This window comes from Schistocerca gregaria, chromosome 4, assembly GCF_023897955.1.
Source record: "Schistocerca gregaria isolate iqSchGreg1 chromosome 4, iqSchGreg1.2, whole genome shotgun sequence".
NCBI lineage: Eukaryota > Metazoa > Arthropoda > Insecta > Orthoptera > Acrididae > Schistocerca > Schistocerca gregaria.
The window spans coordinates 593,070,575-593,091,844 of record NC_064923.1 but is presented as its reverse complement, the minus strand read 5'-3'; the positions used below and the strand labels follow the sequence as shown (position 1 = coordinate 593,091,844).

At 40.2% G+C, this 21,270-nt stretch overlaps 1 protein-coding gene across 2 annotated transcripts in view; it reads left to right on the top strand.

Moving 5' to 3' along the window:
- The window catches only part of LOC126366000 (phosphatidylinositol 4-kinase type 2-beta), a 37,594-nt gene extending 16,735 nt beyond the window's left edge, over positions 1 to 20,859 (top strand). For both annotated transcript variants that reach the window (XM_050008828.1, XM_050008829.1), the window contains exons 6-8: positions 1,556 to 1,783; positions 15,406 to 15,545; positions 20,214 to 20,859. In XM_050008828.1, the coding sequence (XP_049864785.1) occupies positions 1,556 to 1,783; positions 15,406 to 15,545; positions 20,214 to 20,313 (468 nt within the window). In that variant the 3' untranslated portion in view covers positions 20,314 to 20,859. The remainder of the gene's footprint in view (positions 1 to 1,555; positions 1,784 to 15,405; positions 15,546 to 20,213) is intronic.
- Positions 20,860 to 21,270: the final 411 nt, after the last annotated feature.

Here is a 21,270-nt window from a genome sequence, read left to right as displayed (position 1 = left end):
TTAAGGTTGTGCAATTTAAAGGTTTAGCTGAGCAACTTCTTACTGCATCTGTGCATGTTCAAACAAGCCGATAAATTTTTTGTAGCATGGAGGTCTCTTAATTACTGTAAAGTGACTTCATTCGCAAAAAAAGTAGTGAGCAGATGTTCAGATCCAGTATGAAAATCTTATTGTTCTGATCATTTGAGAACTGACTGCACCCTCAAAGACATTCGCTGCTCGTTTCATTAATTTTTGTTCGTCATAGAATAGAATGCTTCTGCGGTACGGAATCTAGAGATAAATGAGGAGGAGGCCCTATGTGCTACACCAAAAAAGGAGTTTTGGTTCATTCTGAATTTTCAGTTCAGATAATGCAGTAAGACAATGTTACAGTCACAAAGTTGTATTATTTGTGACTACTACACTGTGTCTGTAGAACTGAAGGTAGGTCATATCTGACGCTGCAGATAAATCTTCAGAAAAATGTAAAAGCTATGTTACAATATGTGGACTGCATTGTTACAGCTGATAAAACCTGGCTTTCTTATGATAGTTTTCAAACAAGGTACAGATCTAGAATTAAGTGTTGAAGATAAGTTACACCTGTGATAGTCAGATCTTGCTATGTTAAGAAAAGAATGGTGATGGCCTTTAGTCAACCTGAGGAGTGTTGGAACATGGAATTTTAGGCTCTTTGAGAAATGGTAAGCAATGGATGTACTTTCAGTCCATCTCCATTTGAGTTTGTAGCAATGAAAACAATCGATTTTTGATAAAATTATTTCATTGTATAGAATGATAAAATTATTTAATTGTATAGATAAAAAAAATCTACTCACCAAGTGGTGGCAAACACACACACACACACACATATAAAAGACTCTTGTGATTGGCAAGCTTTAGGAGCCAGTGACTCCTTCAGGCAGAAGGGTTGAAGGGGAAGGAAAGACTCTTTCCTTCTCATCCATGACCTGTGGTTCTGGGTGACTTTAGTGAAATCTACCCCTTTACCTAGATCTTACCTGTCGTTTCCCTTCACCCTACTTCCTTCCATTCAACCCTTCTGCCTGAGGAAGGAGCCACTGGCTCCAAAAGCTTGCCAATCACAACAGTCTTTTATGTATGTGTTCTGCTGCCGCTTGGTGAGTAGAGTCATTTAAGTTTTGATGCACTCTTGTAATATGAACACAATGGTAAAAGTATATTAAAGTAAAAGAATAGATAGATAGTTGATCCTTTTCAAGAATTTTTGTGTGTGCTGGGATATTTTGAAAACATTAACATAATGATTGTAACACCCACAATTCCAATTTGTATTCATAAAAACCAAGAAAGCTCATACATTGGTGATAATACACTACAAATATTTCAAGTAACTTCTCTCTTCTTATCAGACTTTATTCCCTATCTCTGATATTTTTGGCTGTTGACATGTAATATTCTGAGAACTAGTGAAATGAAATTGTATATCCATTCTTGTTATGTTTTAGAGAATATTACTCAGGACGATTTGTATCTGTTACCTCAATGTATAAAACTAGTTTCATCACTTATAGCAGATCTTTTTTCCTAGGAATGGAATGTTGTTCAGCTACCAGAGATAGATATAGCAGCTATAGATAATGGTCTTGCATTCCCGTTTAAACATCCTGACTCGTGGAGAGCATATCCATATCATTGGGCATGGCTGCCTTATGCTAAAGTTCCATTCAGCAAAGAAATTAGAGAACTTGTTCTGCCTCAGCTGTCTGATATGAACTTTGTTCAGGATCTTTGTGATGATCTCTACCTACTGTTCAAGGTAAGTAATGACAAATGTACAAACTCAGATGTTTCAGTAAATTAAATGATAGTAAAACATTGTACAGTTACAGTTGCATAAAACCCGTGAAATAACTAGCAGAGGTTCTATTAAGGAAGCTGTAATATACTATCAGTATAAGGCCTCACTCATTACAGAACATTCCAGTACTGAGATGATTGACGATTCTGGAAGAACTGTTAATAGTTGTGTATATTTAACTTACTTCTTTGACACAAAATAGGCAGCAAGCAATTAAAATCTATTATCATAACATTGTCTTATGGTGTAATATGTTGTTTATTTCTGTTTTGGTTCTTCAAGCAGCAATCACCATACTGTGTTCACCAAATGTTATATTGAATTTGTTACTGTGCTGCAGGGTTGGGGTTTGTTGACCAGTTGCTGATTTGTTTGAAATTAATGCTGTACAGTCTATATTACATATACAATGTGAGCGCCCTTAAATGCTCACTTAATTGCTGATTACTCCTCTTCTTATCTGTGATAGATTGTTTCATCCTTAGCATTGTTTGATAATTGATTGACTCACAGTATAAAAAATTGTGCCACAAGATTCGAATAAGATGGCATCTTTAGTGAATGCTTCAGTCTGGGATGACATTCCCTACTTGTGGATTACCATCAAGTAATCTTCCAACATCTGACAAAAACATTCAGTACATTACTTCACTACCTTTAGACTACTTTCTTCAGCTAAGTTTTCACAACTGATCAGATCTGTAGACTCCTTTCCAGCAACTGCTATGCCAGAGCGCAAGCAACTGTAAAAACTCATTGTTAAACCATACATTGTCAGACACTCGGAGGTTGTGTCTGTTTTCATATTGACTGAGATGCAATAATAGTAGCCGACAATTAAACTACTGATTGCAAGATAATCAAAGTGCAGAGACTACAGAGGTTATTGGTCAATCCTTATGTGCATTGTCTATTGGCAAAAGCTGTATCGACAGTCATACCATTCTCAAGGAGGCATTTAACAAACAGTATGTGGATGGTGTAATTAGATGTTTTCTGTACCACGACTTGGGCACAAGCATTCAGGTTATCATGAACATGTTCAAGTTTGTTTATATTAAGATTTCTGGTTAGTGAATGTTGCTTTTTAACGTATGCTGTGGACACTCTTGTCCTCTAAGATGAAAGCAGCCATGATCACGGAGCTGTACACGAGTTCCTTCAGTATGGGAGCTCTGCAGAGTCTGATCTACATGTACATACATACAATAATACATACATACTCCACAAGCCACCATAAGGCCCGTTACGGGGAGACCCTGTACCACTGCTAGTCATTTTCTTTCCTGTTCCACTCAAAACTATTGCAGTGGGAAAAGAGGCTATCTATATCGCTCCACATGAACCATAATTTCTTTTATCTGTGTGATCATCACATGAAACATGCATTGGTAGCAATAGAATTTTTCTGCAGATAGCTTCACACCCCAGCTCTCTCAATTTTCTCAGTAGTGTTCCTTGAAAAGAGTATCGCTTTCCTTCCACTGATTTTCATTTGAGTTTCTGAAGCATCTCTGTAATAGTTGCATGTTGTCCGAACCTACCGCCTAACAAATCGAGCAGCCTACCTCTGAATTGCTTCGGTGTCATCCTTTTTCACCTGGTGCAGATCCTTAAGCAACACTCAGTAATAGGTTGCAGTAGTGTACTATGTGGTCTCCCTTACAGATGAACCACACTTTTCTAAAATTCTCCAAATAAACCAAAATCTGCCATTTGCCTTCCCTACTAAAATCCTTACATGGTCATTCCGTCTCATATTTTGCCACATTATGCCCAGATATTTAAACGGCTTCACTGTGTAAAGTGCACACTACTAATGCTGTATTCGAACATAACGGGTTTGTTTTCTCTACTCATCTACATTAACTTACATTTCTCTACATTTAGAGCTTACTGCCATTAATCACACAAACTAGAAATTTTGACTATGTCATCTTGTATCCTCCTGCAGTCACTGAACAACGACTGCTTCTTGTAGACCATCAGCAAACAGCCACAGTTTGCTTCTCACACTGTCCACCAAGTCATTTATGTAAATGGAAAGTAATAACAATCCTAAACATCAGTTGAGTGGCTTGTGAGGAAACCGTCATAATATTGTACTATTAGTTCAATCTTTACTTTCTAATTAATGACAAATTCTGTACAGGTCACATCAAATTCTTATCTTAGCAGTTCTACAGACTGTTGATCATTGACAGAGGTGCATTATATTTTGTTTATTGTTTTTGTTAATATTGTTTTGTTAAACAGGTAGCTTTAGAGCTTTTGTTTTTTTTTTTTTGTGATTATAAACCAGTCTATGCCCCTGGTCCTTGCACCCTGTTTTCTCTCTCTTGCCATTAGCCCAAACTGTGGTGGCATGTGACCTGAACCTAAGCTGCAACCAAAAATTTCACTTTCATTTAGCAGCACACCAAAGCTGTTAATATATAGCAGGTAACTGTATCATCTCATTTCAGTCGACCCTTGTGTGCCCAACTTTGACTGTTTCAAGCTTAATAAAGGCGATAAACTACTTATTTCAAAGTGAGTGATGGATGTAGGTGTGGTTAACTTCTGAGATAATGATTTATTTCCACATATTACACTACATTAATACTGTCATGGATAGGTAAAGCAGATTCCCTGATATACGGAGAATGTAATACTAAACTAGTTGAAAATCAAAGAATAACACAACACACAGAGTTGTACATGTCACACGAAATATTTATGCGCACTGCCAATGGCCTTGTTGTTGTGGTGTGATGCTCTACACGATACACATGCCCACCCTCTCCCTCCCCAGTTGAAGTGACAGAACGCTCGGTGTGACCCGTGGAGCGGCCCGCAAACACAACACAAACGGGACAGGACGGACATGACCAATGAAGGACCTTACGAACAACAACAAGATGGAAACAACGGAGTCACAAGAAAACCTAACTAAACAAATACGTCCACTCATACACAGAACAAGAAAGTAAATACGCTGTCTAAGTTCAGGCAATATGTCCAGAGACGTACGTAAGATTAGACTGGCCGGCTGAGTGAGAGGCCGGTGCTTAAGTACATGATTGGGGATGCCGCTATTGGCCACTGGGACCACATGTTCCACTGTGGTGCCCTCACACTAAATTTGGGCCAAGAGGTGCGCGTCGCCACAGCTTGTGGCACAATGGTGCAGGGACCTCTAGGGCTCTTAGACATCTGTGTCGTCTTGTGTGGATTCAAATTCCACGGTGCGCAGTACCAGATTCCGCGTCCCTGAATCCTGCACGCAGGCGGAAACATCCCGGACGGTGCCGACGTGGGCAGCAGTGGAAAGAAGAGCTCGGCTCATCAACCGCTGTTGGCAGAGAGGAAGGGACACCCAAGGTATCCATGACGGCCCACCCAAAGTACAGGGCGAGGGAGGGAGCTGCCGATCCACCCGGGGGCGGGGAGGGCTGGCGGCAGGCCATTGGGGAGATGGCAACCGGGGACAGGGGTGGCAAGTCCGGCAGGGGCACATAGGCTAAACTGATTATAATGGCGGCGCTCCGACCCTTTCAACGTCCCATGCCGCCCATGGGCCGCGACATGGCAGGCATCCAACCCACCGTGCACCCATACTCGTGGGCCCACAAGGTCCTGCTGTGATGTGACAGACCAGGAGTGGGGGTGGGAGGTGAATGACATCAGCAAATAGAGCAGGGTCCATGGCCGTCTCCCATGAAGGAGCTCCCCCAGACTGCATCCGTCAATTGGCGAGTGCAGTAGGTGCTCAAAAACAGGGTGACGGCAGACGTGGTTAGTGGTTAGAGGTGTGTTGACCGCCTTTGTCAACTGTTGTTAAAAAGTGCGGAAAAACCTCTCGCCGGGCCATTGGATGAAGAGTGGAAAGGGGGGCTACGGATATGTTTGATACCGTTGACTGTTGGTCTGACAGAAGTCGTGAAAGGACGACACCGTGAATTATGGGCCATTATCGGAGACCAACGTGTGTAGCAGCTCCTCAATGGCAAGACCATGGGCCAGGGCCGTGAGTGTAGCCTCCATGGTGGTGGATGCCATGTGGACAACATATGGGTATCTGGAGTAGGCATCAATGATAAGTAACCACATGGACCCAAAATGGGCCCGCAAAATCAATATGGCTGCAATACCAGGGCCAGTGAAGCACAGGCCAGGGTGCAAACAACTAAGGGGCGGCTTGCCTGGTGACATGCACACACAGTGCACCCACGGACCAGGTGGTCAATATCACCATCAATGCCAGGTCAATACACGTGTCGGCGAGCCAAAAGTTTCATACGGGACATACAAACTGAGCACCCGAAGCTGCAAATCCTGAGAGATGACCACCCGATGGGCATCTGACTCCGTGGCCAACAGGACATCATCGACCACAGAGAGCCTGTGGGACAAGTGGCAACAGGGGCTGAAATCAGACTGCATCCTACGAGTAACATATGAGGGCCACCCGTGGATCATGTAGTGGAGAACCTGCTACAAGATAGGGTCACGGCAGGTTGGTGTGGCATCCCGGTGGGCAGAATCAATGTAAAAGCAGAAGACCTCCTGTTGGGCAAAGGCAGGATCGGGGCCTGCTGGGAGACGTGACACAGTATTCGTGTTACAATGGTGGGTGGAGTGCTTATACCGGATGGTGTAAGCATAATTTCGTAATAACAATGCCCAGTGCTGGAGATGTTGAACCGTCCACTCAAGAAGGTGAGAGTGGGGTCCGAAAAGTGTAACCAAGGGTTAATGGGCCATCAGGAGGGTGAACTTTGCCCCAAAAAGATAGGTGTGAAATATTTGGACAGCCAACAAGATTGCCAGGGTCTTCTTTTCAATCTGCGAGTAGTTCCGTTGGGCTGGGGTCAGCATCTTAGAGTGACAAGCAATGGGCTGTTCGGAGCCATCGGCATGCTGATGCGCGTGGATGGCCCCAATGTCATATGCTGACGCAACAGCTGCCACAAGAAAGGGGCGCTACGGAGGGAAGGGAGTAAGGTAAGGAGCGGACTGCAGCTTCGCCTTTAAACAGAGAAAACCCTGGTCACAGGCAGGAAACCAATCAAAAGGTACCCCTTTGCAATGCAAGTGATTGAGGGGTTGAGCAATGGAGGCAGCCTGGGGCAAGAAATTTAAGTAATAAGTAACCTTGCCCAAAAACACCTGGAGTTCCGATAAGTCCTTGGGATGAGAAAGGGTTTCAATGGCCAAGACATTAGAACCTGAAGGGCAAATGCTATCTTTGCTTAGCCGGTGTCCTAAGTATTCCACCTCTGGTTGGAAAAAAAAAAAAAAAAAAACACTTGTCCAGTCAACAGTGTAAACCTGCGGACTGCAGAGCATGAAATAAGGCTGAGATTTTGCTTATGTTCCTGGTGGGAACGCCCGGTGGCCAAGAGGTCGTCCATATAATTCACGCAGGCAGGGATAGGCTGTGTAAACTGCTCCAGGAACTGCTGGAAAATGGCCAGTGCCAAAGAGACACCAAAGGGAAGTTGTACTTGTACAATCCAAAAGGCGTATTGACAACCATGATGTTCTGAGAGTCGGCATCCAAGGGTAACTGGTGGTATGCCTCAGCCAGATTGATCTTTGAAAAATACTCTCCCCCGGCAAGCTTGGCAAGAAGGTCTTCCTGTCGGGGAACGAGGGACTGAGCATTGACAGTGGCGCATGAAGTTCCCACACAGCCGAAGAGACCCATTGGATTTCCGGATGACCACCAATGGTGTCACTCAGACTCTTGTAAGTCAAGAGGCTTCAAAATGCCAGCAGCCTGGAGCCAATCAAGTTTCTGCTTGACTGCTGGCCGTAAGGCCACCGGAAGGGGCCGGGCCCGGAAAAAGCGAGGCTGTGGATCCGTCCGAAGGGTGATATGTGCCTGAAAACTGGAAGCATCCAAGATCCATCATAAGTGACACCAAAGCGGAGCACAGATCATCCAAGTCCTGAAAGGAAACAGCTGTGAAAACAACCTTAACTTCATCGGAAATGGAAAAGCCAAACAGTTGAAACGCATCCAGGCCATTAAAATCCAAAGCTGACGGATGGTCGACGACAAAGAGGGTAAGGAGCCGGGGAACACACTTGTACATTGCCTGGACGACGAACTGCCCACGAAGGGGAATTGAACCGTCCCTGTAGGCGACTAAATGGCAAGAAGGTGGTGACAACTCAGGAGAGCCTAGCCAGGTATATGTCACCATATTAATCAGGGAGACAGTGGCCCTAGTGTTGACCTGAAAACTTGGCATCCTCAATGAAAAGGCAGAGTGTAAGGAAAAGCTTTCGAACCAGCGGGTCGTCCTGTGGGACAACCAGTTGCAGAGCATGGACGGTATCTTCAGGCCCAGGAGGGGCAGGACCGGAGCGAGTCAAGTAACTACGACAAACCAATCGGATGTGGCCCTCCTTGTTACACCGCATGTAGGTTTTCCAGTGGTGGGGACAATCAGCTTGAGAATGTGCAGTAAAGCACTGTTGATGAGATGGAAGTGAGCTGTGCGATCAGCGACAAGTGGCAACTGGAGGCGCTGATGCCATAGAAACGTCGGACAACGAGGAGTCCTGACGGTGCTGGCCTATGTCGGCTGGGCCATGTTGATGTCACGGGGGTGGAACTCGACGTGATGCCTCTATCGTCGCCACCTGTGGCCATGCCATAAGACGCTCCTTAGCCGCTTGAGCAATTTCAAAGGAGTGGGCAATGCGGAGGATTGTTTCCAAGGAGGGGTTATCTATTTTTAATGCTGCAGTACAGATCTCGTGATCGGGAGCCAGCTGAACCACGACATCTCAGATCAGGGAGTCCACATACGAAGACTTACACTGCTGATTGGTGCATGTAAAATCACATTGACGGCTGAGACCCTGCAAGTCCATGACCCAGGAACGATAAGATTGACTGTTTATGGTACTGGTGGAACTCCAGCTGAGAGGCACATATCTCCTGGAAAGAGAGAGCCATAGTATCGGACAAAAAAAAACAGTGCCAACTTGCGGAGAAGAAAGATACGTGCCTGGGGAGTCCCAAGACAAAAACAACAACCGCTGCAAGGAGTCATCCGTGACTTGAAAAGCCGTGAAACGTTGTTTCAGTCGATGCAAGTATGTCTCTCAGTTTTCTTTAGCGACATCAAATGGTGGGACCGACGGCGTACGTGGGAACGCATCGGACACCCGATGACTCAGAAGCTGTTGTGGTAATGAATCCCAGGCATCGGCTTTGTCCATTAACAATTGCAGTGGCTGCTGTAAGATGTCTAACTGCAGCTGCTGCTGCTGCTGCTGCTGCTGTATGAGCTGCTGCTGTTGTTCCAGCAGACAGACCAACTTCGCCTCCATGCCAACGACGACGGCCATTTACCTCATCACCAAAAATGTTGTAACTGCGACTGGAACGGTCGTGGGGTTGAAGTGACTGAACATGCAGCGGGGCCCGTGGAGCGGCCCACGAACACAACACAAATGGGAGAGGAAGGACATGAACAACGATGGACCTTAAGAACTACTACAAGATTGAAGTCACAAGAAAACCTTACTAGACAACTATGTCCACTAGTACACAGAAAAAGAAAGTAAATACACTAAGGCGAGGCAATATGGCCAGAGGTGCAAGATTAGACTGGCCGGCTGAGCGAGAGGCTGGTACTTAAATACATGATTGGGGGTGCCACTATTGGCCTCCAGGACCCCATGTTCCACTGTGGCACCCTCACACTAAATATGGGCCAGGAGGCGTGAGCCACCATGGCTTATGGTGTGAAGCTGCAGAGACCTCTAGGGGTCTTTGACGTCCATGTTGTCTTGCGCAGATTCAAATTCCGTAGAGCACAATTCCAGAGATATTTTGATGTCATGATTACATCAGTCACTCCAGAGTCGAAGATTTTGGGTCAGAAAAGAATAGTTCGTGACTCACCTTGTATTTTCTTCCTCTAATAAATACTTTTACCAAGTATTCTCTTGTTTCCTTGACAATCACCAAGTTCCAAGGGAACTAATTTACTGTACTTTAATTTTGAATTGAATTCTGGATGGTTGCTGGATTGTAAATCCAGTTGACATTAATTGCTTTGTTTCAATGTGGAAGCTAGATTCTGATTCCTTCATATCCGTCTTTATTTTTACATGTCGCTTAATGGAAATGAATTTCCTTTAGCAAGAATTAAATCCTCAGTAAAACTTTGAATTAATGCAGCAAAATATTTACATAAAAAAAGAATTGAATCACAAAGCAACCTATGCACTCAGTTAAAACTTCCGTTCTCTCAGTGAGAATGATCAAAATCCCTACAACAGTTTAATTTCATTGTTTTCTACTGTTTTAGATTGTGAAACACTATAATTTAGAAAAAAGAAGTATTTTGAATAGTTCTGAAATTGCCTTGGAATTGTGAGCATGAAATATTTCTGATTGAAGTTTGCTCTGTCTTTAAGAATTATTTACTTATAATTCACCAAACATAACATAATAGAAAATTACACAAAGCTCCCTTAAATTTCTAGTCTTCAAGAAAATTAGTTGAATAGTCTTACCTTGCCATGTAGTGATGTATATTGTTGTGTGCGTTGTTTAGGTGAGCAATCGACAAACCAAGGTTGCACTATTCTTTCACATCTCTGATTCATTAATTACTTGTTGACCAATACAGCACCATTTAAAGCCATTGCTACTTTGGTGGCCATAGCTCCATAACTTTCAGCATCATTAGTGTGCAAATTCTTGCATCCATGCTCTACAGTTCAATCCCACGTCAAGCCACCCTGATTCAGATTTTCCATGTTTTCTCTAAATCGCTCCATGTAAATGCTGGGATGGTTCCTTTGAAAGGGCACGACTGACTTCCTTCCCCATCCTTCCCTAATGTGATGAGACCGATGACCTCGCTGTTTGGTCTCTTCCCCCAAACAACCCAACCATGCTCTACAAATTTCAGACAACCAATTAATAGCATGCGCATTAGTGCCACATCACTTTATAGTTGTTGAAACACACTTAATACTACAAAAAACATTTTGTCACCAGCCATAGACAACATTACTGTTCAGTTCAAAACCTCAAGGTGTCCTGTGCTCCTTGCTTCTCACAACACCACTGTGTGTCCCTGTCGTGCAGTCTCTCACAGCTCGCAGCTGTTGTTATTATGACTTTTAAATTCAAGTAGTTATTTTATAAACCCTCTTAGTTGTGCAATAAAATACATTTACAAAAATAATTATTACAACTCCTCCATATTAACTAATAAATAATCAGAAACTTGTTACTTTCATAAGGTACAGAGATATCCACATTCCATTTATGTATGGGTATGTAACAAAATTTATCAATTGATCACAACAGATAGAAAATATTTATGTATAAATTTTAATATTGTACTATTTTGTTGTCAAGTACAGTTGTTCCATTACAGGCTTCAGCTTAATATGACATGCATGGGGAAACTTCTGGACTGACACTCTTCAGCATCAAATTGAGGGCACTGTGAAGACTTACATATGGTGTTGCATGGAAATAGCTTGACATAATCTGGGAGCGACTAATTTTTTGTCTGGTGTACTTATCTTTCATTACGAAGGTTGTAGAAATAATTTGAGGATTGTACTCCATCTAATTCCTCCTGTGCACCCTCAGGTGTAGAACTATTGTGGAACCCATATCTAATGATACTGTGATTCTCCTGCTTGATAGAGATCTTGTTTTTGTGTTTTGGGTGATAACATTCTATTCGTACATCCTGTGGGGGGGGGGGGGGGTCTTTCAAATAGACTATCCAACAGATATTTTCAAAAAGTCCATAAACAGTTCTACTGCACAGTATCCAAACTCATTAATGCTGCGCTTCCATTTGTGGCCCAAATCGACGTGGTGCACTTTGCACGCTATCCAGAAGTATACACCAGTTATAATTTCAGCAATCTTCAGGTAATTCTTCTACTGAACTATCACTAGTGCGGAAATTTTTCAAAATTCAGTTTCATTATGTACATCGTGGTTATAATTAAACTTCTGGTATGTGAGACAGTGTAGACAGAAAACTATATACCATATGGGTACCCAACTTAACAAGAATGATGTTTGGACTGTGTGCTGTAGAAATTGTGTTGTTAGTAGTGTTAGTGTCATGACCTGCCATTAGGTGCTGGTACTGGTATGGTGACAGGAGAACTCTTGACTTCAAGAACAAAAGACATGCAGCATGAATGGCACACGTTACACAGATTTGAATCTGTGTGACTTCTGGCTGTGGGGTATCTGAAGGACAAGGTTTATTAATGGGACACTTACACTTAACACTTGTTGGAGATTGAAGAGGAGTATAGCAAGGTGGGTAGCCAACCACCGGAGGTGTTTTGAGCAGCTGTAAAGCAATTTCTATTGTGGTTCTAGCCTGTTGTGGATGCAGATGGTCATTACAGTGGGCAACATTTACAATCTGGAATATAAACATGGTAAGCAGTCAAGAAATGTGACCCTCTCATGCGGAAATTAAAATGTGTTTCTTTCAAAAATTTATTCATTATTTCTCTTCCGCATGTCCTTACATTTGTTTCCACTAACTTTCATTGTCCTCTGATATCTCGGTTTTTTGTGAGGGACCCCCTCAAGTGTTGACAGCTTAACCATAACCGCCTTACAGATTACAGACTTAGATTATTTACAGTGTTTTCTTACTGAATGTCTTGTCCATATTCAGTTCACTGAAGATGTCATCAAAAGTGGCAGCCTGTTCTCTTTGGCAGTTATTCTTGAGACCAATGTTCCTTGAACCTCAGTGTAAGTAACACACACATTCCATAGTATTAATGAGACACACAGTTTTATCTTTAAAGTAGGTTATCTTCTGTGTACAGTAAGTGTACTGTAGCAAATTCCTCAGCTTTTTTCTTTCATGTCTGCCTCAGAATGTGTATTTACAAATTGGATAAATTAGCATTTCCATGGACATAACTTTCTTTGCAGGCCTTCCGTATTTGAATCATAAGGATTTCTGATAAACTCACATTCATAACATGCTTCGTACTATACGAAGCTAGGTAACACTCTTTTTATAATTATTGTACAGCTGATGCCAATGTGTTAACCATAAAATTGTTCTCATGTGTAACAGTATGTAACTTGGATGGAACAATACATAAAATAAGCAAAACATCCACTCACAAAACAGCAGTTCTGAGTGGAGCATAGGAACATGTAACAGACAACAGTAATCACACTAGCTTTCGAGCTCTTGGTCTTTCCCTAGTAAAAGTACACACATTTACGCACGCACAACCATACACACACCCAAATGCTCTCTTTCATAGCTGCTGTGTGGCTGATTATTGATCATCGATTATTGAAAGTATTTGTTGGACTGATGGAGGTGGGGAGGGGGTACGGAAGGACGCACAAGGCAAGGAAGAGGTAGCAGAGTAAAGTGAATCAGGCCTTCTGACAGATGATTCAGAGACTGCACAACAAGACAAAAGGAGTTCACAGAGTAGAGCATATAAGGAATAGAGAAGGGGGGTGCAGGGGAGGGAGAAAAGGAAAGGAGATGATGATGATGATGGTGAAGAGGGTGGAGGAAGGGAGGGGCGAGAGAGAGAGAGAGAGAGAGAGAGAGAGAGAGAGAGAGAGAGAGAGAGAGAGAGAGAGAGAGAGAGAGAGAGTGTGTTTGTTCACAAGTTGGGATAATTAGGAAATTGCCTGCACATATATTGATATCTTGACAGAGTTCTGTGAAGTAGTGTGGACAGGTATTTTGTATCATGAGTGGAGCAACAATTAAATACAGTAAAATTGTACAGGCTGGTGTGGTACAGTGTTGAGACATTGGGCTCTCATTTGGAAGACTTATGTACAAATTATTGTTCAGCTGTCCAGACAAAGGCTTTTTAGCCCTTGAAAATATTGCTGCTTTCAAAGTACTCATAGACAGTTTTGAGGAGACCTTTTGATCAAAAACAAGAGTCACTATCTTATTAACACTGTTTTAGATCTCAAGAGCCAAGTGTTGAATCCTGCCTTTATATCAGATATGTGCAGTCTAGGAAGCCTGCCTTCTCGGATCGCTAAACAACATTCAAACAAATCATATTGACGAGTTTTATTACGAAATGAACAATGAAAATACTCAACTTTGCCAACAATGTAGAAGTTTCGCAAGCAGAGGGCGGCATGCAAATAAGAAAACTCTTCAGTATATACAATTCCTAATACAAGTGAAATGACTAGTCTTGAAGCTATTGTAGAATTGGCCACGGCTAGTTGGGCGCAGCGCTCTGCTGTCGTGTTGACATCCTGGAGAGGGTTTGGTCAACGTGCAAGTGGCGGATGTCTTCTTCACTGGCCTCTCTGGTCTCTCATTTCAAACTGGTATGTTGGCGCATGACTTTTAACACCATAACATCAAGTTTCTAAAACTTTGACCTTGATGGAAACAATTTGAGTAACAGTGCAGTGTATTACCATTTTGTTCTACTGAACTGTGTCAGAGAGCTCACATTATCTGCCCAAAGAATCTTTCTGAGGGGGAAAAATGTGCTAGTAATAACTTGATGTTGTGGTGTACTTCACAATAGCCAACATATTGTCTTGTACCATAGGGCGCAGAGTTCATCGTAAAAAGGCTGTACTGTATATTAAATTCTTCATTTTTGTGACCATGATATTCATTGTTGATGTATTTCAAAACCATCGTAGCAACAAATAAAAATGCTTACATATGATAAGATTCACATTTTGCTTTTATCTTCATTGTTTTGCAAGGATGGATATGGTGCCTTCTTGCTTGAAACTAGAAAATTCACTCAGACCTGTGCTGTAGCTCATCCTTTTCCTCCTTGAAGGTGAAAGTGGTGTGGCTCATTTGGCATCAGTGAGAAGTAATTTTCTGAAATTAAAAGCAAATAGTACTGTGCAAACATCTTATTCAATATACTCAGCAGTTTTGGAAAAACTTTGTCTCTTTGCAAAAGATGTTGCATATGAAGAGCATGAATCTTAATGCAGTTGAATACAATGATCAGCTAAATGAGATTCCCTGGGATGACTTTTCTATTGCCATGAAGAGGTTGGAATTACTTGCAACTCGTGTATGGTTCAAAATGAAACAGCTATCAAGGAAACAAACAATAAGATTACATCTGCTTTCTCTTTGTTTGGGGTTAAAATTCTGTATTGAATTCCAGGCGTTCTTCTAACCATTTTCTTTCTTTGTAAAATAAATGGAATCAAAAGCTAAATGAAGATTACTGTGTACCACTGCAAAGTAATATCTCCCACTACTTTTGACTGACTTTCTTAACCTTCATACAACTTGAATCATTTCTTACTTTACCCTCTCAAAGAATGGAATTGATCTGCTAAATAATTTTCTGTGCCACTGTTTGTGGTCATGCAAATCATACACTGCAGTCAGTAAACAGATAAAATTGTTCATAGTTTTTGTTGATTGTGTTCATTAAGTTGATTTGCCACTTGCTTATTCATGCTTTCACAGCATTCTTAAGTGAAACGTTTGAGTATAATATGTCCTACCATAGCAGAATTGAAAGCTAAGTGAAAGTATAGATACATTCACTAAAAACTATAATTGCGTTTTCAGCAAGACAAGGGGTTTGATCGTCACTTATTTGAGAGGCAGATGAGTGTCATGAGAGGACAGATCCTCAATTTGACCCAAGCATTGAAGGACGGTAAAAGCCCTGTGCAGCTTGTTCAGATGCCAGCTGTAATTGTTGAAAGGTTAGTATTTTTTCCAGTTGCTGTTGTTTATGCTGATGTTAAAGTTACAATTTATGTTATCATGTGCAATACCAGCCAATCATACATACCTAAAAAATTGCATTCCGAATGTTTTTATTCAGACTCTGATAAAAGATAGATTAAGAAAATTGCAAGTTTTCATAGTGAATGTTAGCGTATTCACATTGTGACATTTTAGATGTACTATTTCATCTACACCATGTAGCTCGTGGACTATAGTCTCACTATAAAGTTTTTCACTTGTAACAAAATTTGCAAAATTACTCATGTCTTGCATTTTTGGCATAATTCATATGGAAAAAATGTCGATAAAAGTTTCTGTCATGCAAATTACTGTAAATATGCGCTGAAGCCAGAAAATATGCTGTGCATTATAGATGTCTAAATTCATGCAGCTGTATATAAAAAAAAATCTTCAAAATATGCAGTTGCTCACCATATGGCCAAAATATACAAATATACTTAACAGCATGCATTACATGGAAATTTGGGCTCAAGTCATAATAATCTGGCAACTGCATAAGCATGCCTTGAAAAGAAGTTTTACTTAACTGGAAATAAAAATATCACTTCTTTTGTACAGATGTTGTGCACAAGAAATTCATTTAACTTGTGGTAAAAAATTGATTTAGAAAAGGGACGTAGAAGTTTGCATTAAATTTCAGTACTTAATAATCAGTACTTTACCTCTCATAAACCTTTCCTTTAGGAACGGAATATTCATTTGGTTGAAGTATCAGTTTTTTTAGTCAATCAAAAAATTTCTATGTTTATCATAATACAAACCAAAGGCCATAAAATACCCCTAACACATACTACTACACAAGGCATTGATGCAGTGGTTTATAGAAATATTCGCATCCACAACTGCCATGAAATAGCAACACTAGTTTGATAAAGCAACCAAAACCCAAGTAGTAGCTGAGAATTTTGTAAAATAAGTGAAACAGTATGAGCAGAATTATGATGAAGAACACCTACAGTAGTGTTACTGTATGAGCTGTTACCAAAATTGTGGTTCATTGAAAAAGGGAAATTTCTAAATGACACGATAAACAAGCTGACGTGTCTGTGGTTTTGATTTTTGTGTAATATGGCTAATGAACCTTCCATTTCTGAAACTGGTAACGTTAAGATAAAGATTATGGGTGAGCCAAGTGCATGATTTATAGGGTGATACTGACGGTTGTCATATTTAGAGAGCTGTGGACTTCCTTTTTTTCTGTGGTTTCCTGCTTTCTCAGGCAATATTCAGGAGTGGAACAGCTTTATTACATTGAGTTACCATTGATAAGTCCTACAGTTCCTCATCCTCCACACTGTTTTTGGCCTTCTGTTTAAAAATCCTTAAACAGAATAAGACAGCACATTGGTTAAAGCAGTGGACTTGCATTGGAGAGAAATGGGGTTTACATTTTCATCACACAATCAGATTTTCCACAGTTGCCTTGAATCACTTGAGGCAACGCCTGATTGATTCTTTTGAAAACGACATGGCAATTTCCTCTCCCAGTCCAAGCTTGTACTCTGCTTCTAATGTCCTCAACATTAAGTTTTTTGGTTCTTTCCTCAAAATTCATAATCTCATGATGAAAATGAATATTACTGTCATTTTCGATTGTACAGATAATGTACTGTGGTAGAATGAGATTTTCACTCTGCAGCAGAGTGTACACTGATACAAAATTTCCTGGCAGATTTAAACTGTGTGCTGGACTGAGACTCAAATTCGGGACCTTTGCCTTTTGAAAGGCAAAGGTCCCGAGTTCGAGTCTTGGCCCAGCACACAGTTTTAATCTGCCATGAAGTTTCAATGTACTGTAGTATTCAGAACTTAATTTATTTATGTTAAATATATCCTCCACATTCCGCCAAGAGCTGTTTAAAATGTTAAATGATGGATTGATTGATAACAGCGATTGCTAATGCAGTTTCATGTACAATTATAAAGTTGATCACTTTTCCCAAAAATTAAAAAAAATGTGAAAATTTTGTCATCCATGTCCATTGCACAAAGGGTGAGAATGAATAGCCTACACATGCCCATGAAGGTCCTAGGTCTTTGTATCTTATGTAATACATTCAGATTAACTGCTAGGTCAAAAAGCACTCAGTGAAATCAGGTAGGGCTGTACTCATGAAAGACTGATGCTAGATTTACATTAACAATTATTTGGTTTCCAATATTTCTTTGCTTATTTTGAGCCTTTGCGTTAATCTCCCACTTCACGTAAAGACATTTGAGGCCACAGTAGATGTCTTTGACCATCGCTGATACAGCTATAAGCTCATCATGGGTGTATAATGATTCAAGATTATGCTTAAATATGTTTACATGTATATTCAGTTGCAATTTTGACTCAACATATTTACAGATAGTATAGTATTATAAACAAAACAATAAATGATTATTATCTTCACACTTGAATTTATGTGTAGAAAAGGTGGTAGGCGGGCACATTTATCGTCGTACTGCAGAGCAGTTGTTATAGCAGTACTTGTACTAGAAAAATACGTGTTAACATTATATGGTGACAAAAAATAGCCTGATCTACATAAAATACTGGTATTAACATCTAACAATCTTAAACTGTGTAGTTATGTCTTTTCATTGGTAAGTTCCCTTTCACAGAATCCTCAATAGAATGGAATAAATTATTCAAGAAGAAATATCTTCATTAAGTTTTGAAAGGATATTTTCAATTCACTAAGTGTTTAAGCTTAGAGGGAAGAAAGTTGAAAGTTTGTGCACAAGCATATCTCTGTGACAGACACAGGGATGATAAATTGTTGTTCATCCTTTCTGGTTTTTTTGTCAGTAATTGCTGCAACCAAAGGAGAGGCTGGTTCTCCTGACATAACAATTAGTTTTCTGTGTACTTACCACAATGAGATAATGTTGAATGTCAAGTGGCCTTATAGCAAATTGTTAAATAACTTACTTTCATTCCTTCAGTCAGATATCTCTCTCTCTCTTTTTTTTTTTTTCCTTTCTGTGTCTCTGAAAGATTTTCTAACATTCTGTGCCTTCAGAGTACTGCACCATGATCATTTTAGTACTTGTTCTTCTCTATCGGCTGTATGTGGCTGGTTAGATAGATAGTCTGAGAACTTAACCAGTCAACATCTGAAAATGGAAGGAATACTGTGGAAGAATGTGAAGGTAGTTAAAAGAATCTATGTCCTGCATCCTCTTTCACAAACTGTGTCCACACAAAGGAAGACATTTTCCCCAATCAAGGAAGGGCAGGGTGAGGAAATTACTCATATAAGTAGACGAATGTCTATGAACAAGGATGAGTTCGTGCACAGGAATTTGATGCAGCTAATGATGAGACAATTACCAAGCAAATACACTGTAACTAGATTTATTTGACAGCAATGTTCAATCAAAGTAGGGGAAAAACCTAACATTATCTGTATATTACATTTGAGCAACATGTCATTTCTTTATTACAAATGATGAAATACTTGGTGGCTGATTCCATGCTGCAACTGGACATTTTGTAGAGTTAGCTTGTGAAGCTGGGACTTTCCTGCAATTTCTCTCCTCTCCATGACAGAGAAGTGTGTTAACATCAAAATGTTGATCAAAACATAGACATGTCAGTCACATTGTTGTGTAGCTGCAAAAACTATTCTGCATTTACATTACAACACAATCATAATTATCTCCTTCCTAATTTGCAAATAATGGGACAAGAATGTTGCCTCTACTAAGCTGCAACCATCATACCATGGAGTGGTGAAATATCACCAAATGCTGGTCTTACAAAAAGCCCTTGAAACTGGCAATAGTTGACAAATGTGGTGCCTTGAAAAATCCACACACTGCACCATGACCTTCATGATGTTTTGCTTTAACTTCAATGACATTCAGTCTTCACACTGATTTTACAGAAAAGACCAAATGCGTACAGAATAACGTTCTGGGATACAGTTCAGAATTACAATCTCATCGACTACAGTAGGAGATGCTGAAGAATCGCGGACAAAATGTCATTGCAAGTGAGCTGTGTTTTTGGGTTGTTCCAGATTTTGTATGTGCTAGGTAATTTGGTTTCTTGCTGTTGTCTCGTTCAGTTTGAAGTGAAGCAATAGTCAACAGATAGTGTTAACCATTTGTTGGTAGTATAGATATATCAGTCTAAGAAGTAACCCAATCCTGCTGATGAAAGTTCGGAGAAATTGTTGCTACTGTCTTTAGTTTCTGTAAAACTCTGCTACTGAATTTTGAAGGAACTGGTTCAACAGGAAGTTGTTGAGTGGTACACATGCTAAAATAAAACTTTCCTGGCAGATTAAAACTGTGTCTGGACAGAGATTCGAAATCGGGACCTTTGCCTTTCGCGGGCAAGTGCTCTGCCATCTGAGCTACCCAAGCATGACTCTTGCCCCGTCCTCACAGCTTTACTTCTGCCAGTACCTCGCCTCCTAATTTCCAATCTTCACAGAAGCTCTTCTGTTAAACTAGCACTCTTGGACGAAATGATGCTAAAATAAATTTAAGAAATCTCACCCATTGGTGGTATTTCTTGATACGTCATTGACAACATTACTTGAACTTTATCTGTAGATCTTTAGTTTATTTTAAAGTATATAAAACGTGTACAGAACCCATTACTGTGACATTTAATTTATTTTCAGGTCAAAGGGACATGTAGGAACAACATCACGTTTCCGTTCCTTCAGTGATACCTTCACACAGCGCTTCCAGAATAAAAGCCCATTTTTCTCATGGTGTTGATACAGACATGATGAAATATTTCCAAGGAACAATGTGAGACTGTTTATTCGTTTACTAAGTCATGTGAGAGGATTGTATAATCACATATTTACGTATAATTTTGTACAGTGCTCCTTTATTTTAAGGAGGCATGAAAATATAATAATAGCCTTTCCCAGTGCCCATTCCTGTATTTTTAAACCTCATGCAGACTATTTTTAAAGATCTGATGTTCATTTTGTATGATGTTTTCTCCATATAATTTCACTATAGTCAATCAGAAAGTAGCATGTGGTGCGTAAGAAATGTTGCGAATGTTTTCACATTTTTTTCATATTAAATCAAAAGGGAAAGTAATATTTTTTTCTTTCTTTTTCGTAGCATACAGCTTTAAATATAAAGATTTCTGAAACATGACAGATATGAACAATTGTTAATAAACTTAAAGCGATCATGCTCTTTCCTTTTTCTCAAAGAAAAACTGATTTTAGATTTGCATCATTGTTACATTGCACTTATTAAAATTTGTACATTGATTATAAAATTAAAGGTCTCGCTATATTTAAACATTTTGTTATCTTTATTTGCTGTGTGATCACCAAATTTTATGTTGTATCAGTTAACATATTTTTGTACAATAAGGTAAGCACATATTTATCATGTTCTGCAAATACAATAAACAAGTAAGAATGAATGCATAGTCTTGATTTTGTTTTGCAAGGAGTGAAAAATTATTGCCTTGGGACAGGTTCATTAATATCAGTATACTGTTGTGTGCATTAAAGGAAAGCAGAAATAGGCCAGAAGAACAATTTATCTTCATCAGTGCTTTTTTGTAATGCAAATCAGCATTTTTCATCTCCTCAAAGCATTGTCAGAAGTGGCACTCTCATTAGTAAATAAAGTAGTGGTGCTTAAACCTGGAAGTTTGGGGTATAGAGTCCAGCACGTAATTACTGAGTTGCTGCTCCTGTAAGT